At 36.7% G+C, this 27,901-nt stretch overlaps 2 protein-coding genes and 1 pseudogene across 3 annotated transcripts; 1 reads left to right on the top strand and 2 right to left on the bottom strand.

Annotated features, from left to right (window-relative positions):
• The first annotated feature begins 2,088 nt into the window (after window positions 1-2,088).
• On the top strand, window positions 2,089-13,762 carry LOC121985414 (protein ACTIVITY OF BC1 COMPLEX KINASE 1, chloroplastic-like). 2 transcript variants are annotated; one of them, XM_042538855.1, is made up of 15 exons: window positions 2,089-2,237; window positions 2,326-2,652; window positions 2,746-2,952; window positions 3,043-3,132; window positions 3,222-3,368; window positions 7,447-7,611; window positions 7,835-7,975; window positions 8,139-8,318; window positions 9,717-9,912; window positions 11,463-11,590; window positions 11,799-11,870; window positions 12,860-12,972; window positions 13,057-13,204; window positions 13,288-13,357; window positions 13,449-13,762. In XM_042538855.1, the coding sequence occupies exons 2-15, from the start codon at window positions 2,359-2,361 to the stop codon at window positions 13,511-13,513; spliced, it is 2,016 nt and encodes a 671-aa protein (XP_042394789.1). In that variant the 5' UTR covers window positions 2,089-2,237; window positions 2,326-2,358; the 3' UTR covers window positions 13,514-13,762. The 2 variants fall into 2 exon arrangements, with proteins under 2 accessions (XP_042394789.1, XP_042394788.1); XM_042538854.1 differs by having other exon boundaries at window positions 2,089-2,249.
• A 6,527-nt stretch (window positions 13,763-20,289) lies between these two features.
• Window positions 20,290-20,384, bottom strand: LOC121988027 (annotated as a pseudogene).
• Window positions 20,385-22,467: 2,083 nt separating this feature from the next.
• LOC121986937 (glutathione S-transferase T3-like) lies at window positions 22,468-23,118 on the bottom strand. Its single transcript, XM_042540861.1, has one exon. The coding sequence runs from the start codon at window positions 23,116-23,118 to the stop codon at window positions 22,468-22,470; it is 651 nt and encodes a 216-aa protein (XP_042396795.1).
• Window positions 23,119-27,901: the final 4,783 nt, after the last annotated feature.

Here is a 27,901-nt window from a genome sequence, read left to right as displayed (position 1 = left end):
GTGTTATCTGTCAATATAACACAGATTTAAAACAACAAAAAAAATAATAGTAACCGTGCAACATATATTGATGATAACAAACAGAAAGGCTATTAGAGATGAAGGATAAGACAACAAAATCTACTATACCTTGTTACATATCCCTTGACAATTTCAATCCAGTTGTTCTTTTTCGACCAAGATGATCCTATCCTAAATACTTTTAGGTCGAATTTTACCTAAACCAATAGCCAAATCAAATAAACAGGAAATGACGATGATCAAAGCAAGCAATACAACTTCAAAGATTGCAACTTCCCTAATCACTTCAGATAGTTCGGTCACAACAACTAAATTTTCAACAAATAAGCAACACTCACCTTGAGATTTGTAAGGGAGATACCCTCCGAAGGCACGACTAAAAAGAAGTTAATTTCCGGTGATCCTTCCACTGCATACAGCTTGCCCTCTTCGGTAAGGAGATAATTGTCCTTCTTAAAAATTAATCTGACAGGAAAACACAGTAAGAAATTGCTCCTAACAAAATTTATTGGATGCCACTAACAAAAGGGATCAGACGTTAGAAGACCTGCGCGGCGAGGGTCGAAGTGATGACTTCACGTGTCGCGGCGAGGGAGGCATGGGGAAACTCTAGCTTTGACACTTCGTTCCTTTGTCGTTGCAAGTGAGAGGATGAAGAGCGACTCGAGGGAGGGCGGCATGGCGAGGGACTACGTCATCGCGGGGAGCAATAGAGTTCGGGCGTGATGAGGGAGGGCTGACAAGAGGGAGGGCGAGAGAGGGCTCGGGTGAGAGAGGGAGGGCGAGAGAGGGCTAGGGCAGTAGGGCTTCGACTTCGCTTCGACGAGGAGGATTGAGGAATCGAGAAAAACTAATGTGTATATTATTTTTATACTATATTAAAATAAATTAATTGGGGCCCACCCAAAGTGGGGCCCTGGGTAGGTGCCCTGCCCGCCCACCCCAAGGGCCACCCCTGTTGGAGAGAAGAAAGATTTATTGGAGACAAGGAAGATTCGCCAAAATTGTCTGAGGAGAAGTGGAAGAGAAGAAGTGTGCGGTGGCGTCAGGGAAAAGGAAATGTAGGGTTTTATTTTTGACGAATGTTAGCGACAAATTTAGAAAATTCGTCACTAACGTGACCATTAGCCATGAATTTTACAAATTCGTTGCTAATATACATAATTATTAGTGGGGAATTTGTAACATTCGTCGCTATTACTAAACTTTAGCGATGATATGATATTTCACCACTAATAATGTTATTTAGCCATGAAATTATATTCCGTCGCTAATAATTTGTTGCTATTTTACTTATTTCTTGCAATGAACTAATTCGAGTCCCAGTTGAGATGTGTACCTTTGAGTTCATTTCTGATAAACACACTAAAAATTACCAAAATAGTAAAAAAAAAATATTAAGAGCCTTTGAAAAGATCTTAAGTAATATTTTTTGGATATGAAACTTGCCCGATTATGAGTTTCATCTTATAACAAATATAAATATTTGAAAAAACTTTGATTAAAAAAAATAATGTATTGTTCTAAAATTCGAATAAAAAATTATGACTTTCAAAAATTTACTATATCACTTTTATGTCATTAACAAACCTCTCTTAGTTGTAGTAATTATATGATATTTCAATTGTAGCAGTTAAGCTATGATATCTTTATCTATTAAAACTTTGGAGCATGTCAATTTAAATAGCAATAAAAAATTAGAAGAGAGATAATAATAAAAATAAATGATTATAAATGCATCATTTTATGATGAGTGTGGCACTCTCTTCATACTAAATTAACATAAGACATCCCATTCAAAAAGGGCCCATTTAATTGTTTTTCCAATAATTTTTAATTTAATAGTTTATAAGATGGACAAAATCAATATATATTTTATTTATTTATTTATTTATTATTTTAATATAATAATGTGTTTAAATATAATAAATTTCTGGATTGGATTGTTGGGTTGTGTGGCTACGTGGAAGTGGCTCGCTCGTGGAGCCGAACGAGACACGTGTCATTCAGAGTCGTCCACGCAACCAGTTGAGTCTTAACCTAAACGGCTTCTCTTTCTAATTTGGAAGCCCGCATTCGATTCCGATTCCCCCTTTTGCCTCCAATCAAGTCCACGAGAAGGGAGAAATCTCATAATTTTCATGGCGGATGTTCCCTTGAACACTTCCACTCTTTCTGATGCAGTGGCAGTGCGGCTCCTTTGAAGTTGGGACTGCGTCAGTCTGTTTGTATGCTTGGTGCTTCGTAGTGAATCGAACGGCCTTTTCGTGGTCGCGCTTTTTGATTTCATTGCTCCTCTTGCAGGCTTGAGATTTATATCTGAAAGATTGAATTTTGATGGGTTTCTGCTCGCCGGAGATCTCGATTTCTTCGTGTGCGTCGCGCCACTTCTTGCCGGGATGGGGCGGCCACGTCTCCAGCTGCAACGGCGTTGTCGTGCCGCTCAGGAAGAGGAAGAGCCGACGGGCGCGGTTCCCCATTTCAGCTGCTGCAGCGACGTCGTCCTCACCTGCGAAGATTGTCCCGTTACGGCGGAGGAACGAGCGAGCCGAGAAGATGACCAGCGCCATGGAGCAGCTCGACATCGAGCGCGGCGTCTGCATCCCCTTCCGGAAATACACACCTGATACAGTACGAACCCTCGACAACTAGACGTTTTCCCCCCCCAATGTATGGGTTATTAAAGTTTTCGCCTTGATGGAGATAATAGAAATGATGTGTTAGGTCAGGAACAAGGTTCTGGAATCCAGAGGTTCCACTCTGTCGCTTCTCGCCCGCGGCGTGGAAATCGTCTGGAACTTGGGATTGTATTGGTCTGCCCTCACGTACGACTGCTTAGTTGGACGGGATGAGGAAGTCGTCCCTTACCGTGCTCGACAGCTTCGCAATCTTCTCTGTGATCTTGGCCCATCTTTTATCAAAGCTGGCCAGGTCAATGTCGCATCCATGTTCTTGTAGCCTTTGCTGGCGATGTATGATTTAAGTGGAAGGTAACTGATACTCGATGCAATGGTTGTTTAGGTTCTTGCAAATCGACCTGATATAATTCGAGAAGATTACATGAATGAGCTTTGCATTCTGCAGGATGATGTTCCCCCTTTCCCCAATCAGGTAGATTTTCAAATATTAATGCAATGCCATTTGGTTGTTCTTCATTTGCCAGGACCGCTGATGGTTTTGATTGGCGGACTAAATTGCAGGTGGCTTTTGCTATCATTGAAGAGGAGCTTGGTCAACCTCTTGAACAGGTATTCAGCAAAATATCATCACAAACAATTGCAGCTGCCAGCTTAGGCCAAGTCTATCGTGCCACTCTGCGCGAAACAGGAGAGGATGTTGCAATAAAGGTTTATAGATCATCAAGCTAAACTTTTTTATTGGCCATAATAAATCACTGCTCATTGCTACTCTTTCTCTTTTTCATTTTTTTTCTTGAGATGATAATTTATCTTGTTTCAATGGGAACTTAAACTCTTTTGGTTGGGTTGGTGACAGTGATGGTGAGGCTGCTCCACATCATCTGCATTGCCAATTAGTGATGGATGAACAATCTGAAAGTGATATTCATGAGGTCATAAGGATGTCATGACTTGCTTAAATGAGAGTCGTGACTCATTCACTAAGGACTGTTCACTAATCCAAAATGCTTAAATTCAATTAAAAATAGCTCACTCATCTAAGCTTGCTAATCTTTTTGATTAATTCATAACTCGCCAAGCGGGATAAAAGTAGGCTGTGACAATCTCCCTCAATTAAGACTGCATGTATCCATTAAGACCCGAGGTGTAACTCATAGACATGCAAAGCCAAATGGTGGCTCCTTCATCACACAAACAATCCTTTTCAATACTTTACCATGCCTAGGATCAGTAACACTTTTATATCAATTGTCATTACTTGCTTAAATGAGATCACTGCCAAACTATTGTTCAAGGTTCAAAATTTTGAGTCGTGCCGAAGTTTCGATTTTTGATTGGAATGACATTGTTTCGATATCATGGCTATGTTTCAATGCATGGTGTCGATAATGGATTGGAGTTGAAGAAGGAAGGAGATGAAACATAGTTGTGCCAAACACGTTTTAAATCTTGTACAATGTCTGGCGACAGTGGAAATATATCATTTCAATAAATTACCAAAATTCAATATCACTCAGCACATGTTTTTACTTCATCTCCTTTCTCCTTCAACCTCTAATATATCACTTGCACCATGCATTGGAGCGTTGACACAATACTGAAATAGTATTTATCCAGTCAAATACTAAAACTGCGATACGACTCGAGATTTTAAATTTGGTGCTGAGTGGTATCGAGTTGCGGTGATTTATCGGAATGATATGTTTCGACCGTTTCACCTGACACGATACGAGATTTCAAACCATGCTATCATTTCAAAATGCTCAAGAGTTATCTATATTAACCCAAACCCCCTGTGTGGAATTAAATTGGGTGGCAAAACTCTGAGAATTTATGCTAGCCTTACCTCATTTAACCCACTTGCCTCACATGATTAGTTAAACAAAAATTTATTTTTAATATATTTGTCATTAGTAATCCAATATTCTCACCTAATTACCCATCACTTCCCATTGTGATTTGCATTGTCAGGACGGGAAAAGAACCATACCTTGCCTTCCCACCCATAAAGCTGATGCAAAGATTGGAATTGGATTATGTCTTGCTTAGTGCCATTGCTATTTCTATTTTTATTTGTTTTCACCAATAGTAATAATATGAATATGTACTTAATATAACTTGTTGAAAATAGAAGGGGAGCCTTAGCGCAATGGTAAAGTTGTTACCATGTGACGTTGAGGTCATGAGTCCGAGTCTTAGGAACAACCTCTTGCAAAGTACAAGATAATAAGGTTGCGTACAATAGACTCAATGTGATCCGATCCTTCCGCGAGACCCACATTGGCGGGAGCTTCATGCACTGGATTGCCCTTTTTTTATAAATTGTTGAAAATAGAGGGCATCTCATTGGTTCGTTTTAAGGAAAAGGCATGCCAGAAACCTATTGAATAATTTAATATTGAGAAAAGTGGAAGCACAATGAAAGTATATGCAGGGAGTAGATAACAGGAAAATTTTATGAAGAGAGTGTGCAATGGGAAGAATGTCAAAGTATTTAATCAACCATTGGTAAACATCAAGTTTGTGTTGGGGATTGCCTAATGAATAAAGGGTACTTTTATTCAATGCAAATGACCCATAACATTGCAATGCAACACCAACAAAATTTTGTGCTTGTTTGCATGTATTGATGTTCACATGGTGTGTAGTGTTAGATAAAGTAGTTTTTAAATTGAGTTTTTTGTATAAGTGGGTGAATGAATCAAGCTTCTTCCAATCAAATGTCACAAATTGACACTATAATCGAGTATGGCTAGTTGTTTCCTATGGCTAATTGCAAAAGGTTCATCTTTGGTCTACATTTTCCCAAGCTTACGGAGATAATCATCTGTAGTGGCTAGGGATCTTAACTTTTGCGATGGTCCAAGCATGTGTCGTATTTTTTTGGGCACCTAGATGTCCTAGAATGTGATATATCAAGGTGTAAAGCTTTATTCTCAGATAGAGTATAATCATCTAATGGAATAAAATCACACATGGTATTGGTGGTATCAATGAGGAGGAAGAGGAGGCTTATCTCATTGAATCTATTGCACAGGAGATAAAAGTCATAAAACCCTTGTATGACATGTGACTTGCCTCTTGCTTCTGTGTTGATCTCCCATCATGGCTCATGACTTACTGTGGCTGTCTCAAGTTAGAACCCTCACATGATACATGAATTGTATATGGTTTCCGCCTTCGCCTCCTACTTTGCCTCTCGCCTCCCTTTGCGACTTGTGTAAGCCTCATGACCTTGCCCTTGCCCTTGCCCTTGCCCTTGCCCTATGTGTATTTAGTGTTGGTCATGCTTTGCATGTTAGTTGGTGGGCCAATGACAAATTTCACTTGTGCCAATTGCTGCAAAACAACTTTTTAAACCATGTGATCTACAGTGAAACCACCTTATTGGATTCAATCACAAAATATGGATGTATAGGGTCATTTCAAGTGAAATCCTTAGTGGTTCAAGTTTTAAGATTGCTATGCAAGTCCTATGGATATTGAGTGAGAATCTTCTTATGGGTTTGGGGCTATACGGGCCATTTTGTCAATGCTAAAAGCAAGGTTTAAATTTTTGAGTCGTGCCAAAATTTCAATTTATGACTAGAATGATACACTTTCAGTACTGTATCGTACTGTAATGATATGATTTTGATAATTTTTAAAATATAAATATATTAATTAAAAAAAATTATTAATATTTGATCGGCATAGATGTTTGTCATTGAGTTATGTTTGAGAGGTTGAATATTGACGTCAAGTTTTGATATTATCTTATGAAATATTTGATGCTTATTGAGTAAACAATTTAGGATTAGTTGAAGTCTTCCAAGTAGACATGGCAGGATAAAGTTCGTTTAAATTGTATTTAATTTCATCAATTTAAAATTAAATTAAATTTGTATATACAATAATTTTATTTATAGTAGTATATTTTCTAAGGTTAGAAATTATATTTTATTTATTTATTTATTCTAATAATTTGTTTCCTCCATCTTAAAGAGGTTTATTTTTCTCTATTTATCTCGTGGACAGATAAAGAAGGGAAAAAATTTGACCATCTTAAAGTCTTTTTACCTATTTATCTCGTGGATGGATGGAGAGAAAAATTAAATAAAGAATTTTTTTCCTCTCTATTTATCCTCGTAAACGCATGAAGGAGGGAAAAAAATTAATGATGAAGGAAAATAATTCACAGATCAAGGAGGAAAAAAATTAAAAGAGGGAAAGGAATTTGAATTAATTGTCTAAAAAATAAAATAAAATAAATAAATAGAGGATGCCATGAGATTGCGGTGGCCTCACTGCTTCGAACCTGTACCGGTGTTGGTCGGTAGGCAAAATGATAAATTCAGTTTGTGTTGGTCTATGTTGACCAGCATGGCATCGTATTTTATACCATGGCTAAAAGACTATAAATTGTACTTTGGGCCAAAACTAGGAAGGTTATTTGATTTATGGGATGCATGTTGTGGAACTATCTGGCTATTAAAAAACAACGAATCCAACACACTTTAATGAAAGGATTATAGAAGAGATAATAGTTTCCAAACTAATTTTTAGTAACTATGAAATCACTATTTGGAATGAAATAGAAGAGCAACATAGGGTAGAAATTTTCACCTTTTAGTCTAAAATATAATTCTACTTCGTTGGTCCTAATTATGTTCTCATGTCCCTTTGTACAACCAGTTTATATAGTTTTTCCATTATCATCTAATCTTATCTTGGTTAATGGTAATCAGCAGCTTAATTTATAGTATTTCAAGTGTTTTGCTTATGAAGTGACTCATTTGGTCTTCAGGTGCAAAGGCCAGAGATAGAGCCCATAATTTACCGTGACCTTTTCCTGTTTCGTACTTTGGCTTCATTCTTGAATGGTATCAGTCTGCAGAAACTAGGCTGCAATGCAGAGCTTATTGTTGATGAATTTGGTGAGAAACTATTGGAAGAACTTGACTATACTCTTGTAAGTCTGCTCTCCATTGATACAACTCTTTGAATTGATTTTCTTACACAATAGCTTCATTACACCTCTGACTAAAGAAGTATACCATCCTCCTTTTGAAAATTTCTTCTAAAAGGAAAATCCTAGATAACTACTACAATAATGCAGAGTTCATTCAAGTAAAGCTGTCACAAAAACACATAAAGCAGGTGTTGTTGTTGTTTTAATCTTTATTTTCATACAGGAAGCTCGAAACATTGAGGACTTCATCGAAAACTTCAAAGATGATCCAACTGTCAAGATCCCACGAGTTTATAAGCAATTCTCAGGTTCACGTGTGTTAGTAATGGAATGGATTGACGGAATTCGGTGTACTAATCCTCAGGTTAATGTGCAAATAGAAAACTATTTCTATAATTGCATTTGACTTATTTCATTTTAATTTTCTGAAACTTGTACATCTTAATAGTTAAGTGAAAGGAGGAAAAAAAGATTTAGTAATTGTACATATTAGTTAACTTTGTTCTATTTTTGTTTGTAATCATCAGGCCATTAAAGAAGCAGGGATTGACATAAATGGATTCTTGACAATTGGTGTTAGTGCTGCTCTGAGACAATTGTTGGAATTTGGGTTATTCCATGGAGATCCACATCCTGGAAATATTTTTGCCATGCGCGATGGACGTATTGCTTATGTTGACTTTGGAAATGTAGCTGTCCTTAGTCAAGTGAGTTAGAAATAGCTTTCAGGTTATCTTGTACATAAATGTTGTTTTCTTTGTTATTCAATTACAGAGTAATTCTTTTGCTGATATAAGTTGCATAACATACTTCATTCCTTTTTATATTTGTTGGTTTTGGACTTTCGGTTGGGTGTTGGAAATCTGGTTCTTCAGTAAGATAGCATGCAAGAAAAGCCTTTCTTTATTATCCTAAACTGAATAGGAAGAAAGAATTATCTTTGTCATCTATATGTTTACGCATACAACTGAAGCAATAATGTGTCATCAAAGATTTTGTCTGTGTTTTCACCTGGACTGAAACATATTAGTCGAGAAAGAAAGATAGGGCTTGGTAGAGAACAAGTAAACATCCTACTACTTGCTCCTTGAACTTCTGTTGACTAAAGCATTATTCATGACTGAGCACTTGGTGATGACGCATCTGATGGGAATGGTTGGAATGAAGGCCCACTATGCATAGTTATTTTTCTAGAGAGTTTAACACTGTTTCTAATGTGCTCCACAGTTCTAGTGGGTAGTTCTCTATAATTTACTACGAACAAGCTGATGAGCATTCATAATTTTCTACAAACTTGGCCCACCTTAAGAAAATTATTTCTTTCTTTTGAAAATGATTGAAATATGGAAATAGAAGTAAGAGCAGTGATAGAAGAAATGCCTATGATTTCCAACTTCATTTGGATGGTATATCCTCATGTTTGGTAATGCACAACAAGCGAAGTGCTCTTTGGTAATACATTGGTTCAAATTCAAAAAAGTCATAGACATGGTTTCTATGATATAGTTCTCTTCTTCATATTGCTTGCTGGCAATAAAGTCAATGGTGGTAGGGTTCAACTTTGTAGTCTTCATTTGGGGTAAAACGAGGCATGTGGCCATGACCAATCTTAAAGGAGAGAAGTGATTGTTTTTCTTCAAGAGTTAATGATTATTTTTGGAGATTTGCCTCTCAAAATACATTTTGAAGAAAGTAATGGAGGAATTCCGGTTGCTGTCTTTATAATTGAGAAAAGAAGTCCATGCATTAAAGTTGTAGAAGAGAATAGATTTCATCTACCGACAGTGCGCAAGGCTAAAGTTGATCATTTTTTTGGTGTCCATATACAGTTTGCTCCACCACAAAAGTAACTGACCTTAATCTATGCCTACCTTGTAGAATGTGAGCATTATCCAATTCTAGCTCTCTGCTTCTAATAATTAATTTATGAACTAAATGGTTGGAAATTCCAAGAGAAGTGCGTTTAATTATTTGGAATTTGGAGCATAGGACATGTTTCAATATCCTTGTTTCTTAATTTTCACAGTTTTAGAACTAGCCTTTTGATTTGTTCTGACACACGACTCATTTTCCTTTTGTTGAATCTCTCCATCATTTGGTTTCAGCTAAATAAGCAAATCTTGATTGATGCTGTTGTACATGCTGTCAATGAGGATTATGCTGAGATGGCAAATGACTTTACAAGGCTTGGCTTTCTCGCTAAAGACACAGATGTCTCTCCCATTATTCCAGCCCTAGAGGCTATCTGGCAAAATTCAGTTGGCAAAGGATTGTCTGACTTCAATTTTCGAATTGTCACCGGTACAAATTCTTGCCTACATTTTTGTTCAAACCTTGCATTCCAGCTTGCCTACATTTTTGTTCAAACCTTGCATTCCAGCTTTTTCATATTAGTATTTATTCTCAATTTTATGTCTGCAATTTTCCTTGGGTTTTCAATGCATTTTCAAGTAATCTTAAATGCAATGTTTCATGATTGAGTATACAATTTCACGAGAATCTGTATATCTATGAGTTGAAGAAGCATTTGCAACATTGATTTCAGTTGTTAGAAGTATCTTGTATAAGAGCATCCACATCAACTACCCTATCCAATGATTTTATCCTAAATTTTGGATAGGGTAGCTAAAAAACTTTTACATCAGCTACCCTATCTATTCCCTAAATTTAGATTTGATGAATAATGATTCTCTAAATATAGGGATTGAAACTTTTACCCTAAAAGTAAAATAATATTTCTTTTCAATCTCTCTCCTTCCCCTCATTCTTTTCAATCTCTCTCCTTCCACTCATTTCATAAATATAATAATAAGAAAATAGAAGAAAGAGAAGAAAATGATAAAAAGAATTGAAGATAATAGAAATTTTAGGGTAGTTGATGTAGTGTGTAGTGAAAAGTGATTGTCTAAATTTAATAAAGTGAGTTATTTATCCTAAATTTTAGATATAGTGATAGGAAAACTGATATGGGTGCTCTAATCATCACTGGTATCGAACTCGTGTGGAATAATAAAGAAACATCTTTTGATATTTTCGGAACCTCATCCATACTATGGGCACTTCAGCTTTAGATGGTTGAAGCGTTGGACTTTTCCCTAGCCTGATGTGGAATGTAGAAAGAGCAAATATTCTGAATAAGTTTGTGTAATTTAATGTGAATTTGCAAATGCTTGTGGAAAGAAACTAAACATTTTGTGCACAAAGAAATTTTTAACATCTACTATGTATGAGTTCTCTTTAATTTGTTCCTTTTTTATTATTTATTTATAATTATTTACAAGAAAACAACCAATGCCCTCTGATGGTTGCGGGATGTTACCCATATTTTGGTTTTGCAATTCCTTCAAATCTCACATAGAAAAATTTCACAACTATTTTCCATAAGATAAAAAAAACACTAGCACTAGTAACAAAAACCAAGTTTCCAAATGTTCTTGTGTTATTTATGACATATTTGGGGTCCCTTCTCATGATCAATATTTGTTATCTATTGTGGCCAATGTAGTGCCAAGTATGATGGGTGATTCTAAGGAATCTTCTTCAGACTCAATGACCTATATTTTATTTGTATTACATTCAATTAAGTTAATGGGATGTTAACCGTTGTCCGTGTACAGTTTAAATTTGTTGAGAATCAACAGAAGACATTGAATCTGTTTAACTGAATTTGCTTCGAATGATTGGAAGCTCTTATTTGATTGGTGCATATTCTGAGGTCTAACTGTAGAGATTATGCTTGTATTTGTAACAAAGTTTGATTGTGACACTTTTAAAATAATGTTTAATAAGATTTTATTGATCCATAAAATCTTGAAAGTTGTTTTTTACAGTAAAATAAATGTTTCTTTCAGGGAAGTTCAATCAGCTTGTGTACAATTATCCAATCCGTATTCCAGAGAGATTTTCTTTGGTTATTCGTTCCCTCTTGACTCAAGAAGGAATTTGCTTCACACTTAAGCCAGATTTTAAATTTCTCGAGGTAAATTAAGATGCTATATTGCAAGTATTTGGCCAAAGAGCTGTTCTTTATTATACATATACTTTTTCGTAACTTATGTATGCAAATATGTAAATGTAGAGATGTGTTGATTATTGGTAACATTTTCAGTAATTGTTATCTTATATATACATGTATCGGTTACTTACATAATTGGTGTTTTTCTTAATTGAAAATTCTGTCTATCTAGGTTGCTTATCCATATATAGCAAAGCGTCTTTTGACAGATCCAAACCCTACTCTCCGGGAACGTCTCATTCAGGTTTATTGCTATGCAACATAGAATTCTTTCTTGTAAGCTTGAATACCATATATGTTTATGTATGCATGTGCTTTATGTTTGCTATCTATCCAACTCAAAAAGATTCAGATAAAAGCAGTACCATTTTAGTCATCGTCTAATTTACTCGGTGTCAAATTGAGACAATTATCGATCTCGAGCATCATTTAGAACATAAGATCAGAATAATTGAACTAAGAATGGCCATTGTTTTGAAAAATGGCTGCATACAGACTTGTACAATGAGGGATCACATTGGCAGCAAAAGGTGAAACCGTCACCTTGGCGGCCCCTCCAAGGTGGCCCAGTGGAGGTGGCCCTCCACTGTCGGGAAGGGATGTAAATCACGGGGAGCTTTGCCCAGCAACATCAACGCATGCTAGGAGGGGTTGAAGCAACCAACGGGGCATTCCACACCCGTTGTGATCACATAAGATTATACACACTAAACTGGTGTCTAATTTGTTAAAATTCAAGTCAATATTGTTTTGATTAGAGCAGTTTTAGTCATATAAACTGACCAAATTTGTTCAACTGATCCATCACTAATTAGGTCAACATGAAAAGATTGCTTAGGCTAGTGACAGTGAACATGGATAGATGTAATTTTCTTATTTTATACAGTTTATGACTGTGATGTTCTCCATTACTGTCAACATTTTAATGTTAACTCTTGTTAAACATCGGTCACATATGCATTGCAAAGTGCTCCCAGATTACATGATATACCGGTGACTAGTATTTGGGAATGAGATCGCTGAACGTTCTTCTATCTAATATATTCACACTCAAAGTTTGGCACACAAAAAAGGAATCAGTAAAATAAAATGAAACTAAACGATGGACTTATCATACAGCGTGGGTTATGTTTGATAAATTAAGATTATCTTCTAGTAGTTTCTGGTAAATTGAACAAACTTGAATCTAAAGGATACTGCACGATATATTTACTCGCTTTTATGTCTTTGTAGGTTTTGTTTAAAGATGGAGTGTTCCAGTGGAAAAGACTTGAAAATCTCATTGTTCTTGCAAAGGAAAATGTGGCCAAGATGAGCAACAATCCTGCATTACAACATAACAACATGTCTCTAACATATGCCGTTAAACATGTTTATCGTTTCGTTTATTTTTGATATTTCTTGACCCTTTTTTTTTTATGTCTATTCAGTCGTAGTTCGAGGAGCTTGCAAGTTGCGAAGAAATTGGATCTCACAGAAACCATAAAGGATGGAGCGCGAATGTTCCTCATTGATTCAGGGATTCGGCGTCAAATGATCATGGCTTTGACTGAAGATTCCAAGCTTCACATTCAAGAGGTCGATAATATATTTCTGAATGTAGAACCTTGTTCTTTCCACCCGCACTAGTTTACTGAAATTTGCTTGGTTTCCCTTTGCAGCTCGTAGATGTATATAGGTTGGTCGAGGATCAGATTGATATTCCCTCTGTTGCTTTGGAGGTTCTGCAAGGTGGAGTATTCGCCGCTCTTATTGTTTACCTTGGCACATTAGAAACTCCTCTTGAATGCCAAATTAAGACATACGTATCGATCGTTTGCAGACTTGCCGAATGTGACACGCGATTTTATGCTTGCATGGACCGATACCATCCTATCCGACCGGTGAGTTTGTCATGGTTTCATCATTGTCGTCAGAGTGGGATCTCGATATGCCCCTGAAGTTTTGGAGTTCTCCCCGTGGCTGAATTACCGACACCCCTTTCACTTGTTTTTTTACACAATCTAATTGTTGTAACTCTATTGCATTACAAAATCAGTCGATTCGATCGGCTTTCTTCCTTCGAGGTGTAAATCTCTTCATAATGCTGTTAGTAAAGTTCAACTGATTCAAATATAAATATAGGCCTTGTACAAATTCTTTCTCCTCCATTGGAAACTTTTTAAGAAAACTTTGATAAGGTGCTCTTTATGATGTGTGTAAAAAATCAAAACGGTGTTTTTTTTTTTTGTTATCGTCGAAAAGAACGCTCAAGTTATTAAAAAAAAAAATTAAAACAAAGTTGTATCTCATTTTCCATCTCGAACATACTAAAAATCAAATGGGACATTTTTTTTTTTAATCGAAAGTGTTAGGATCCGTGTGACGTAGAGGGGTGACTAATTTTGATCGTTTTATTTTTTTTTTGCGGGGTTGTCATTTGAATGCATAATGAAATATTTAAATTATATTTGACGTCATGACATCTTAATTTTATTTAGTATCCGTCTCTTAAAATGATTAATCTCAGACTTAGTACTAGTGTCTATATTTTCATTAAATCTTCACTTTCTCAGAAACTTATCAAAGATTGAAAAAATCTACTCCAATATGTTTGAGAGCAATACAACAACAATATAAGATATAAAAATAGATACAATAATGTAAACAATTTTATAAGAATCTCATTGTTGATTGTTTGATAATGTCTCTTGTTGGTATGGAAATATAGCAACACTGCGTACTCAAACCTCTAAGAACTAGTTGTGAAAAATCTCCTCGAAATCTCCCTTTTAAAGTCCTTAAGTTGAGAATAATTTCTATCTATTAGTCGACTGATCTTATTCATTAGTCGATTGATATGGTCTTTGACATTGCTCCTATCGTTGAACGACTTCTGAACCTTTTGAAATCTGTCAAATTTTGTCGATTATTTGAACATTAGGCGACTAATTTATCAGATCAATCGGCTGATAGAAATTAGTTGAATCTCACAATATAATCGATATTTTTTTGTTCAACTCATGATTGGCATCAGTCGACTAATATCAACCATCAGTTGCTTCATGTCATCAGTTGAGTCTAACAGTTAAATTGACTTGCTTCTATTTAATTTCTAAAACCATCAATTGATTATGGTAGCAATTTACTATAAGAAATACTTCCATGATTACTGTAGCAATAATGTAGTAATACTGTATGTATGTAACAATCATTTTTTTGAGTTTTTGGGGCCTTTGCGTCTATTAGTAGATCGATACACCCTATTTGTCGAATCGATACACACGTGAGAGAGGGGGGAGGGGGTGATTCATGTGATTTTTTTAAAAAACTCGTTTTGTCGGTTTTAAAATCACAAGTATACGCAGCGGAAAATACGTATGAAATCAAAATTAAAAATACACGAGAAAGCAACAAGCGGTTTACTTGGTTTAGAGCTTTCAGCAACTCTTACTCGAAGACCCAGGTCACGCGGACCTATCGATGGGTAGTCCACTAAAGGCCACTTCAGGTACTTCCGGAAGAGGAAATCGAGTACAAAGAAATTTCGAACAAGTGCGAACACTGCATTTGTCCTTTTTCAGTAATCAAGTACACAAATGAAATGTTACCGACACTTTTAGAAATAGAAGTAGGAGCACTCGTGTGTCGGTGTCGTTCTACCGACCGCGATTGAAAGTTCTCGGAGCAATTGTCGGGCGCAGCAGCTTCGCAGCAGAGTTGTAGCAGAAGCCTAGGGCAATCGAAAGCTCAAATGGATGCGTGGTAGCTCGTATGTCAGTGTTTTGTCAAAACTTTCTCGAGACTGCCTTATATAAGGCATGGAAGACGCCTTCCATAGCTGTTGTTTTGTACCAGCCCAGCACTTATCCACGACGAAGTCAAAATTTCATCCTATGGAAGGCGTCTTCTATAAACAGTATGAAGACGCTTTCACTGCTTGAAGACGCCTTCGGACACTGTTCATTTGAAGGTAATTTGCTCCTTTTGTCTTGCAAAACAATGTTAGTCCAAATAACCTGTGAAACAAGTATTAGAACAATAATAATTAATAATAAAGAGTAGTAATTAGTTCATGTCCTCTCAGGACCAAGAACTAACCAAGGTCTCAGTTTAGGGATCCCAAATGAACCTAAATTGGACCGACGCCTACTGTCCCTTAATTGGGACACATCCTTACAAGGTCACTCTCCTTCAGTGACTTATCTTAACTTACCAATTTGTCAGACATTCGGTCAACCCGTCGACCTTTCTGGACTCCCTCAGACCTGTCAACTCCTGCACACTGGGTTAGTACAATAGATAAATTAGTAAAGTAAAATAGTGTCAACATATTTCAGGATTCGCTAGTCCGGTCGACCATGAGCGGTCGACCAAAAACTAGTCAGTCACACATTACCTAGGATTATCTCCCTAGGGTTGTATAGCTTCACTCAATAGGACTTTCATTATCTGGCTTCACTCACCAGGACTCCCTCCACCTAACTTCACTCACTAGGACCCGGCTTCACTCACTAGGACTTTCACCGTCTAGTTTCACTCACTAGGGCATGACTTCACTCACCAGGACTTCCCACCACCTAGCTTCACTCACTAGAACCCGACTTCACTCACCAGAACTTCCACTTGCCTAACCTCTTGTTAGAACTTCTCACTTGTCTATCCTTCGGTTAGGACTTACCCTTGCCAGTCAATCTAGTCCTGACTATACTACTCTCTTCCAAACACCAAGTCATATTTGGATTAACCTTTGGTCAAACTGACCAGACTTAAGTGCATTGTCAAACATCGAAACCCTAGAGGTCAATTGCACCAACACTATTAATTGACTAATACTTATGTTTATAAGAATCTCGTTGTTGATTGTTTGAGAATGTCTCTTGTTGGTATGGAAATGTAGCAACACTGCGTCCTCAAACCTCTAAGAGCTAGTTGTGAAAAATCTCCTTGAAATCTCTCTTTTAAAGTCCTTAGGTTGAGAATAATTTCTATCTATTAGTCGACTGATCTTATCCATTAGTCGATTGATATGATCTTTAACATTGCTCCTACCGTTGAACGACTTCTAAACCTTTTGAAATCTGTCAAATTTTGTCGATTATTTGAACATTAGGCGACTAATTTATTAAATCAATTGACTGATAGAAATTAGTTGAATCTTACAATAGAATTGACCTTTTTTTTTTCAACTCATGATTGACATCAGTCGACTAATATCAACCATCAATTATTTCATGTCATCAGTTGAGTCGAACAGTCAAATCGACTTACTTCTATTCAATTTCTAAAACCATCAATTGACTATGGTAGCAATTTACTATAGGAAATACTTCCATGATTAATATAGCAATACTGTAGGTATGTAACAATCATTTTTTTTTTTAGTTTTTTTGGGCTTTTGTGTCTATTAGCCGATCGATACACCATATTTGTTGGATCGATACATATATGAGGGGGGGGGGGGGGGGAAATCACGTGATTTTTTTTTAAAAAACTCATTTTGTCAATTTTAAAATCACAAGTATGCGCAACGGAAAGTACGTATGAAATAGAAATTAAAAAGACATGAGAAAGACACAAGAGGTTTTACTTGGTTCGGAGCCTTCGGCGACTCCTACTCCAAGACCTAGGTCTCGTAGACCTATCAATGATCCATTAAAGGTCTCTTCCAGTACCTTCGGAAGAGGAAATCGAATACAAAGAAAGTTCGAACAAGTGCAACACACTGCACTTGTCCTTTTTCAGTAATCAAGTACACAAATGAAATGTTACCGACACTTTTAGAAATAGAAGTTGGAGCACTTGTGTGTCGGTGTCGTTCTACCGGCCGCGATCGAAAGTTCTCGAAGCAGTTGTCGGGCGTAGCAGCTTCGCAGCAGAGTTGTAGCAGATGCCTGGGGTAGTCGGAAGCTCAAATGGATGCGCGGTAGCTCGTATGTTAGTGTTCTATCAAAGCTTTCTCGAGACTGCCTTATATAAGGCATGGAAGGCGCCTTCCATAGCTGTTGAAGGCGCCTTCAACCTGAAAAATTCTATCTCGACCAACCCGACACATATCCGCGGCGAAGTCAAAATTTCATCCTACGGAATGCACCTTCTATAGCCATGAAAGACGCCTTCTATGAATAGTACGAAGACGCCTTCACTGCTTGAAGATGCCTTCAGACACTGATCATCCGAAGGTAAATTTACTCTTTTTGTCCTGCAAAACAATGTTAGTCCAAATAACCTGCAAAATAAGTATTAGGACAATAATAATTAATAATAAAGAGTAGTAATTAGTTCATGTCCTCTCATGACCAAGAACTAGTAAAGGTCTCAGTTTAGGGATCCCAAATGGACTTAAACTGGACCGACGCCTATTGTCACTCAACCGAGATGCGTCCTCACAAGGTCACTCTCCTCCAGTGACTTGCCTTAACTTACCATTTTGTCAGACATCCAGTCAACCCGTCGACCTATCTAGACTCTCTCAGATCTGTCAACTCCTGCACACTGGGTTAGTACAATAGATAAAATATTAAAGTAAAATAGTGTCAACATATTTTAGGATTCGCTGGTCCGATCGACCGGAAACTAGTCGGTTACACATTACCTAGGGTTACCTCTCTAGGGTTTCCTAGCTTCACTCACTAGGACTTCCATTGCCTGACTTCACTCACCAACACTTGCTCCACCTAGCTTCACTCACTAGGGTCCGGTTTTACTCACCAGGACTTTTACCGCCTAGTTTCACTCACTAGGGTCTGACTTCACTCACTAGGACTTCCACCACCTAGTTTCACTCACTAGGGCCCGACTTCATTCACTAGGACTTCCACCATCTAGTTTCACTCACTAGGGCCCGACTTCACTCACTAGAACTTCCACTTGCCTAACCTCTAGTTAGGACTTCTCACTTGCCTATCCTTCGGTTAGGGCTTACCCTTGCTAGTCATCTAGTCCTGACTAGACTACTCTCTTCCAAACACCAAGTCCTGTTTGGATTAACTTTTGGTCAAACTGACCAGACTTAGGTGCATTGTCAAATATCGAAACTCTAGAGGTCAATTGCACCAACACTATTAATTGACTAATACTTATGTTTTGGCCTTGTCAAAACTGAATTATTGTCTTGCCTGGTATCCAGTTGACCTCAACCTACGAGGACTTCTTTTTCTCGACATTCGGTTAATCTTGACCTGTTGAGACTTCCCATTACCTAGCATATGGTTAATCTTGATTTGTTGGGACTTTCTCGTTGCATAATATTCAGTCAACCATGACTTGTCAGACTTCTTCGTTACCTAGCATCTAGTCAACCTTAACTTGTCAGGACTTCCTTGTTGTGTAACATCCGGTTAACCTTGACCTCCCAACACGGGCGGAGCTAGGCATGAGCTTACACGGGTTGTAGCCCGGGGTCCAGTTGCTGCTAATGTTAATTTTACCTATTCATCCCATTGATTTTGAATTTCCAAATCAAAAGAAAGGGCTTTTAGCCCAGGGATCCATTCGGAGGCCATTTTTAGCCCGGGTGGGCTACACTTTTTTATCTCCGCCATTGTCTGCTAAGACTTCACGCCTCATGCCAACTCTTTATTGGACTTCCAACCACCAAATGTCCGTCAATCGTGATCCATTTGGACTTTCTTCGTGTACCAACTACATGTTAGACTTCCGATTACTAAGTGTACGCTCAACCATGACCCACTTAGACTTTCCATCTCGCCAAGTATTTAATTATCCTTAACCTACTTGATTTTTACACAATCAATTAACATATTGTTCGACTGTCAAGTATCTAGTTAACATTGACCTACTTGAATTCTCGACCAATTAACATATTAATCAAACATTAAAACTCTAACTCGAGTTTGTTCAACTTGTTCAATCTTGACTAGGAGTCGATTGCACCAATAAAATGAACATTCGCGAATATTTTTTTATTCCAACATTGTTATAGCAGCTATCAAAATTAACTATTACTTAGCAATGGTTAAATATTAGCTTCCACAATACTACAACATTACCGTAGTCATAGCCGTGACCCTACCGTCGCTACCTTCCTCCCTGACCATCACAACAACATCTTCATTGTTATCCCCATTGATAATTTTGTTATCGTTGTATTCCCTGCCACAAGTGATGTCGACTCTGCCCTGTCATCATGACTTGACCACAATCATCATTCCAAAACACCAATGTCGACAATCAATTCCAGATAATTTTAAATCTTGACTATGCTACTAATTAAAAGTATGAAACAATATTATAACAGTTTATAGAATAGTTACTATATATTATAACAGAAGGTTATAGATTCTATAGCAATGGTGAAAGTAAGAATATTTTTAGGATAAAATATTAGGCGGAGTGACCTTTTGAAATTTTTTTTAAAATACCATTTGACGATTTAATTTGTATAATTTAGGATGTACTTTCAATTTTTACCCAAATACCTTTATTCTAATATTTCTGTAGCAGATTTGGCTAAAGTTATTATAATCTAAAATAAAATTATTTCTATTTTATTAAAATTATTATGAGTATTGTTATATTAAATTTTTTAAATAATCAAAATTATTCTAAGTTGATGAAATTCACTTCAATGTTGCAACGTGTAGCAACTTTGGTCAATGCCGCTATATGCAGTTTTGTTATTATTATTATTTTTGGTAATTTAAATATCAATTTCCAAAAAAAAAAAAAGAGATAATTTCTTGATTTGTGCGTGTCATCCTTGCGCAGGGCTTATGCTAATATTCGTTCCAATTTTATCGGATGTCTACAAAGAGACAAACATAAATCTATTGAATCTATTTTGACTCTGCATAAGTCATGCACTTGAGAAATATCTCCTCATATATACATTCAAAAATATAAAGGTGTTAAATTAGTTTTAATTTGTGATTGTAATACTGAAATAAAGGCATTTTTTAAATTAAAAAAATGATGATGGAGTGTTTATCTTGGTTTTTTTAAAAAAATAAGGTGTTCTTTTTACAAAAAAAGCTTTTTAATTTTTTTTCCATGAATATTTGTCTGGTGATTGATTAATGAGCCTCTAATTTAATTAGATTATTATTTAATCAAATACAGTATTAACTATATAAGATACATTTTAATTAATATGATATACATCACATAATCATGGTTCAAGTTATTTTTCTTAGGTTTGATATAGAAACTCAAAATCTCCGGGCAGTGTCAAAGTACAAATTTTCAAATATCTAAAAATCATCTTAAATTTTTTTTTTTTTAAAAAAAAAAACTTAGTGAATTCAGTTGTTTTGATTGACATTTGTAGAGTTACTTAGCTTGTTCAAGTTTACTTTAATTTTTTTTAATGAGTTTAAGTTTGATTTAAATTTTCGTAAGCTTAATTATATTTATCGTGCTCTTAATTTGAGATGTACTAATTACTTAAAATATTTATATTTTAAAATCTATTTAGATTAGTGAATTTGCTATTATTTTATTATTTATTCATTCCAAGAGCTTTTTATTTATCTACAAATTTGATAAGTGAGATATTAATGCATATGATTGATAAGTTTTGTTTAGGGAGATTGTTTAGAATTAGTTATTTCTGTTTTAAATTATTCATTTAATTTAATAAATTATTGAGACTTATGCATTTAATTGACTTTATATATATTAAATAAATTATTTAGACATCTAATATTTGAATCTAATTAGGACGTATTCCAAGAATTTTCTTCTAATGAGACGATAAATCTAAAAAAATCGACATATTAGCCGGTGGGAATGAACATTTTAAAAACTAATTGATCGTCAAGCTAGCTCGATAAGATGCGAGAACTAAATGATCGTCAAGCTAGCTCAAAAGCCTAGTTGAAAAAATAAATTGATGAATGAACTTGATAAAGTATAGGGTTATAAATAAATCAAATGATTATCAGTAAATTAGATCTTCAACTTATTAAGAATTTGTTTACATATAAAATCAACTAAATGAACAAATTGAATAACTTATATATATATATATATATATATTTTGTTTAAATTGAGAGTTTGATAATATTAAACAAATCATGTTTAAACTCATAAAAAAAAATTAATCAAATTTGAATTATCATTTCGATTCATTTTAAACTTGAATATTATAAAATTTAACTCAGCTTAATTTGTTAACGAAGTGAAGGGTTCGAAGGTGAAGAAGAGTTTCTTACTCAACCAATTGGAATGATTTGGCAAAAGATGCAAAAGATGCTGACATGACGTCCTATATAGGTGACCTCATAAGGGCATCCACAATGGTTAGAACTCATTGTGAGCTCCTTCGTTGTCACGTCTGCACCACATTAAAAGTTAAAAACCTCTTTCCACTATCAAAAAATCTCTCAACAACTCCCTCATGGGCCCCACACTTTTCATTATATATAATTCTCATCCCTCCTTCATATTTTACATTATACACCATTAATTTTTAATAAAATTTAAATTTATAAATTGCTAACATGAAACAACATTAATAATTAAAAAAATACATAAATATTACAGTACATCAAATAAAAAGACATAAATTATAATAATATATAAAAATAAATGTAAACTCATCTACACCAAGCAATGTCTCTATTTAATTTTTTCCACCGTTTTTTCATGTAAATAAAGTTGTCCTAGTGTTATCACACTGGTATCCTTCATAAGAATTTCATAATCCTTATGAAAGATCTCGGCTTCCCGCAAAGCCATTTTTTGGATTTGATATTCTTTAATATCTTGTCATTCTTTGTCGATGCTATGTTCCATTGTGTCGCCCTCTCTGGCTTTAGATTTGCCCTTTCTCTTCGTCCTATAGGACGAATGCGGACTTCAGAGTCATCTAAATCAACATTTGTATCTGAATTTGATGTTTAAGTGTTTCCCCCTGATTCGGATGTTCTTGTCTTCTTGTTAGAGTAATGAGCAACTGATTGTGGAGTATATTTCTCATATTCTTTGAGAACCCTCCACACATGCATATACTTAAAATCTTTGCCTTTGTTGTTGGCTTTCCACATATTCAATGCATTCTCTAACATATTCTCGTCACTCCAACCGCTTTGCCGATGAATATAAAAATTATTATAAGTTGCAGAAAATTCATTTACCATTGGTGCAAACCTATAATAATGTGATTTCAGCCGCTGATAACTTCTCGTCATAGATCCAGTGGGGTGATGTTTGTTGTAGTAATCAGTTATACATTTCCAAAAAGCTTGATCCTTCTGGTCATTACTAATGATTGCATCAGTGCTTATAGTTGCCCATGATTTCACAAGGACCACATCTTTATAGAGAGACCAAAATCTTCGTTTCGATTCATTTTCCTCCAGCTCAACTTCACGCTCCTCTTGTGATGAGTGTGGTGGCAACTGAATTGCAGGAACAGATGATGGTGTTAGAGATTCTTTGTCGCTGATAGATGGATCAATAGTTGCCCTTCTTGATTCATTCAAATGTATGACAGGTGGTTGAGTAGGAGAAAATATGTAAGGATAAGACATCCCAAGTTGGCTACCCATTGCTGACCAATCTTGGGATGGATACATACCAAATGGAGCTGGGGCGGCGTTACTTGGATTCCACGTCTACAAAAAATTTTGAGAACTTTGGGAATTTGGAAATTTGGAGAATATTGTGGAACATATGAAATATTTTGAACATTTGGAGGATATTGTGGGTGAGAGAAAATATGAGAATATTGGATATTTGGAGGAGTGCGAGTATTTTGAGAAGATGTATTTCCTTCCATATTTGAAGAATTCAAAAGATTCGTAAAGGAAGTATTGAGATTTTCATCCATCTCGAATACAAATAGGGAATGCAAGGAAGAAATGAGTTGAGAGCAAAGATAGCAATGAAATGAATGAAATAGATATCATATTTATGTTGTTTCCGGTAAATTCCGGAGTATGCAAACTGATCGTCGAGGCTAGTGTTCGACGCTATCTCCGTAAACGATATTGCTCCGCTACGGTGCTTAACGGATTGTTGCAATTCGTTCCCAAGATACAACGACGACAATCGTCTCGGAATCGAAGCACTCCGACTTCCGAGACCAGCGAACCTTCTCGTAGGCTTCTTGGACTCTTGAATGCACAAGATGAGTGAGTGAATACTTGAGGAAGAGAAGATTAAGTTGAGTGATTTGATTCCAATCTGGAGGGTTCTATTTATACAGAAGGAAGAGGCTTTAGGGAGGGGTGTGACCTTTGGGTGGATTAATCTGGGCCGTCCGGACTGAAGAGTTATAACCCTTCACATAGCCCCTTTAATCTCATCCATCAGATCTAAGAGTTGTGACCCTCAGATCTATCAGCCATCGGATCTGGATCCATTGATCCGATGCTTCAGATCATGTCTCATCCCAAGCCGTCAGATCGTGACTCATTGTGATCCAACGCTCTAGATCGCATCACAAGCGATCCACCATACTTCTTTGATCAACGTTGATCAACGGCTGCCATCCGTTCGCCCAACCAACTGTCCAGTCATCTCCCTTTGCCCACGAGGATGCCACATAGGCACTGCCATGTCAGGTACTAGCCTGACACGTCACCCGAGTGCCATGTAGGCACTGCAATGTCACCTGGAGCATAAATTTAAGCTCCTCGCGACGATGCGAAGTGCAAAGTGCGCCTACAAAGCGCCCAAAGCGCCCATTGCGCACGTGGCGGGCTCACAGGTGCGAGCACCTGCTCGCCCCTGAGCAGAGAGTACCTGGTACTTTTCTGAGTTAACTCCAATAACTCAACATCATTAATAAGTAAGGAATGCACATCGGAAATTTCCGATGTGGGACTATTCTCCCTTGCATTTCCTTAATGAATAACCAATGTTATTTTGGGCCGACTTTGAACATTAATTTCTCATTCACCCTTAATCGGTTTTGAGCAAATTAATAGTCTAAATCTATCTACGCGAAACGTAGATTTCAATTTTGAAGTCAATTACGACTTTCAACAATTGATGGCTTCCGATTTTTCCTCCTCAAAATCGTATTGGTCCATTTAGGCCCCAATATCCAACAATCCCCCACATGAATGAAAATTAATGTAATGCGTGTATGCATGCTGATACTTTACAAGAGTCCAATCGATAAGTCACTGCATCGGGAGAGGTAGCTTGTGGCTTTGAACCTTCCGTAGTGGAATGCTATCGAGTATACTAGGCTGCGCAGTGAACGTGATGCCTTGAACTGCTCAGCTGTTTGTGTATACTAAGACAATAACACCCACACAGAGACCTATCTCACCTACTTTAGGTTCTCATGGTTGGTTCCGTTTTGGCCATGGACACCATCTTGGATTCATGAGTGTTTCATTGAAGTGGCCTGTCTTCACACTCACATAGGTGACACTTCTATCAAGAGTATCCTACCATACTTCACCTTATAAGGTATAGAAGTCACTAAAAGCATAAGCTTAACCTCACTACATGAGGTAGGACAGCACAAATTCATCCTAGGATTGGGATAGAGATAAACTATCTCCTGTGCTGAACCACAACTTCTGAAACTTTGTTGTCCCATTGAACCAAGATCTTGGGATCTCCAAACAACAAGGTTGGGTTTCCACTACAGTTGTTTTAGTTGTAGATTTTTTAATCTCATTCCTCTTGATGAGCAGTATACTTGATCTCGACTCAACCCTTTCGTAAGAGGATCTGCCAAATTATCTTTGGACTTAACATAGTCGATTGCAATCACTCCATTCGAGATAAACTGCCTAATGGTATTATGTCTACGACGTATATGTCTTGACTTCCCATTATACATACTACTCTGTGCCCTTCCAATCGTCGATTGACTATCACAATGGATAAGACGGCAGGCAGGTTTTCCAACTCGAAATATCTTCCAAGAAGTTCCGCAGCCATTCAGCTTCCTCACCGCTTTGTCTAGTGCTATAAACTCGGATTCCATAGTTGACCGAGCAATGCACGTCCGCTTAGTGGATTTCCAAGATACTGCTCCCCACCGATCGTGAATACATATCCACTAGTGGATTTGGAGTCTTTGTATCGATATCCAATTAGCATCACAATATCCCTCCAACACACGGGATATTTTCCATAATGTAATCCATAGTTCATAGTATATTTCAAATATCTAAGAACTCGCATCAATGCCTTCCAATGGGCGTCGTTTGGATTACTGGTGAAACGACTCAGCTTGTTGACCGTACAGGCAATATCCGGACGTGTGCAGTTTGTAAGATACATCAAACTGCCTATTATCCGAGAGTATTCCAACTGCGATATGGTCTCACCATGGTTTTTCGCTAAGTGTTGACTTAGATCCATAAGTGTTTTTACAGTAGAAAGATCGTACGCATTGAATCTTTTCAATACTGATTCTACATAATGGGATTGTGTTAGAACTATCCCCTCTGATGTCCTGAGAATTTTAATTCCCAATATAACATCTGCTTGACCCATATCTTTCATATCGAAATTTTTTGTCAACATTTTCTTTGTAGTCATAATTACATCATGATTACTGCCCATTATTAGCATGCCGTCTACGTACAGACAGACGATTATATAGCCTTTGGGTGTGTCTTTGACATAAATGCATTTGTCACATTCATTTATTCTGAATTCGTTTGACAGCATTACTTTGTCAAATTTTTCGTGCCATTGTTTAGGCGCTTGCTTAAGTCCGTATAACGACCTAACAAGTCGACACACCTTTTTCTCATTTTTTGGAGCTATGAACCCTTCGGGTTGCTCCATATAAATTTCTTCTTCCAACTCACCATTTAAGAACGCAGTCTTAACATCCATTTGATGTATTTCAAGGTCATACAGTGCTGCAATGGCTATTAGCACTCGTATGGACGTAATCCTTGTCACCGGTGAGTAGGTGTCGAAGTAATTAAGGCCTTCCTCTTGCTTGTACCCTTTGGCTACAAGTCTGGCCTTATACTTGTCAATTGATCCATCAGCTTTATACTTGCGTTTTAGTATCCACTTACAACCTAATGGTTTATTACCAGAAGGAAGGTCTACTAATTCCCAAGTATGATTATTCATGATAGACTCAATCTCACTATTGACAGCTTCTTTCCACATTGGAGCATCGGGACTAGAGAGAGCCTCACTTAATGTTCTTGGTTCCATTTCTGACATGAAAGTCATGTAATCTGGCCCGAATGATTTCTCAACTCTAGCCCGTTTGCTACGACGTGGCTCTTTGTTTTGATCGTCAATAGTTCTTTTATAACAGCTAAGTTCGGTAACGACATTCTCGTTTGAACTTCCGTTGTTATCATTTTCAACATTTCCCTTCTTATTTGGGAATATGTTTTCAAAGAATATTGCATTCCGAGATTCTATGGTTGTTCCCACATGAATATCAGGAATGTCTGATTTGTGAACTAGGAAACGATATGCACTACTATTATGGGCATATCCGACAAATACCGCATCGAACGTTTTAGGTCCGATCTTTACTTGCTTTGGTTTAGGTACTTCGACCTTTGCCAAGCACCCCCACACTTTCAGGTATTTGTACGATGGCTCGCGGCCTTTCCATAGTTCACAAGGAGTTTTATCACTTTTCTTATGAGGGATTTTGTTGAGAATGTGATTTGCCGATAATATTGCTTCCCCCCACAAGTTTTGAGGTAAGCCTGAATTTATCAACAAGGCATTCATCATCTCTTTTAGTGTCCGATTTTTACGTTCGGCAACACCGTTCGATTGAGGTGAGTAAGGTGCCGTTGTTTGATGAATAATGCCAGATTCTGAACAAAATTCATTAAACGGTGCACCATATTCTCCACCTCTATCGCTACGAATTATTTTAATTCGTTTGTCAAGTTGATTTTCAACTTCTGTTTTATAAGTTCTAAATGCCTCTAGGGCTTCGTCTTTACTTCTTAAAAGAAAGACATAACAGAACTTTGTGCAGTCATCGATAAAAGTAATAAAATACTTTTTACCTCCTCTAGTTTGCACAAATTTCAAGTCGCATAGATCACTATGTATTAACTCTAGAGGAGTCATTGACCTTTCCACCGAATGAAAAGGTAGTTTCGTCATTTTTGCTTCCACGCACACTTCACATTTGTGTGTTCCGTCAACATTGACGTTTGGTAATAATTTAATTTGACGAGACGTTTAAGAGTATTATTATGCACATGTCCGAGTCGATCATGCCACAAATTAAAACACTCAACAACATAGCTGGAAGCATTTATTTTATTACCATCAATATTTCGGAGTACAGGCATTACAACCATTTTGAATAGACCCTTTTCTAGGTACCCCTTTCCTACGAAGATATTATTCTTCGTAAGT

Source organism: Zingiber officinale, chromosome 5B (genome assembly GCF_018446385.1).
Source record: "Zingiber officinale cultivar Zhangliang chromosome 5B, Zo_v1.1, whole genome shotgun sequence".
In the NCBI taxonomy this organism is placed as follows: domain Eukaryota; kingdom Viridiplantae; phylum Streptophyta; class Magnoliopsida; order Zingiberales; family Zingiberaceae; genus Zingiber; species Zingiber officinale.
The sequence above is the reverse complement of the archived record's forward strand: the minus strand, read 5'-3'. Positions and strand labels throughout refer to the sequence as shown.

Coding starts and splice junctions, on each gene's coding strand:
- LOC121985414 (XM_042538855.1), top strand. CDS start 2,359: ATGGGTTTCTGCTCGCCGGAGATCTCGATTTCTTCGTGTGCGTCGCGC. Junction 2,653..2,745: donor GGAAATACACACCTGATACA/GTACGAACCCTC, acceptor ATGATGTGTTAG/GTCAGGAACAAGGTTCTGGA. Junction 7,976..8,138: donor TTCGGTGTACTAATCCTCAG/GTTAATGTGCAA, acceptor TGTAATCATCAG/GCCATTAAAGAAGCAGGGAT.
- LOC121986937 (XM_042540861.1), bottom strand. CDS start 23,118: ATGGGTAGCCAACTTGGGATGTCTTATCCTTACATATTTTCTCCTACT.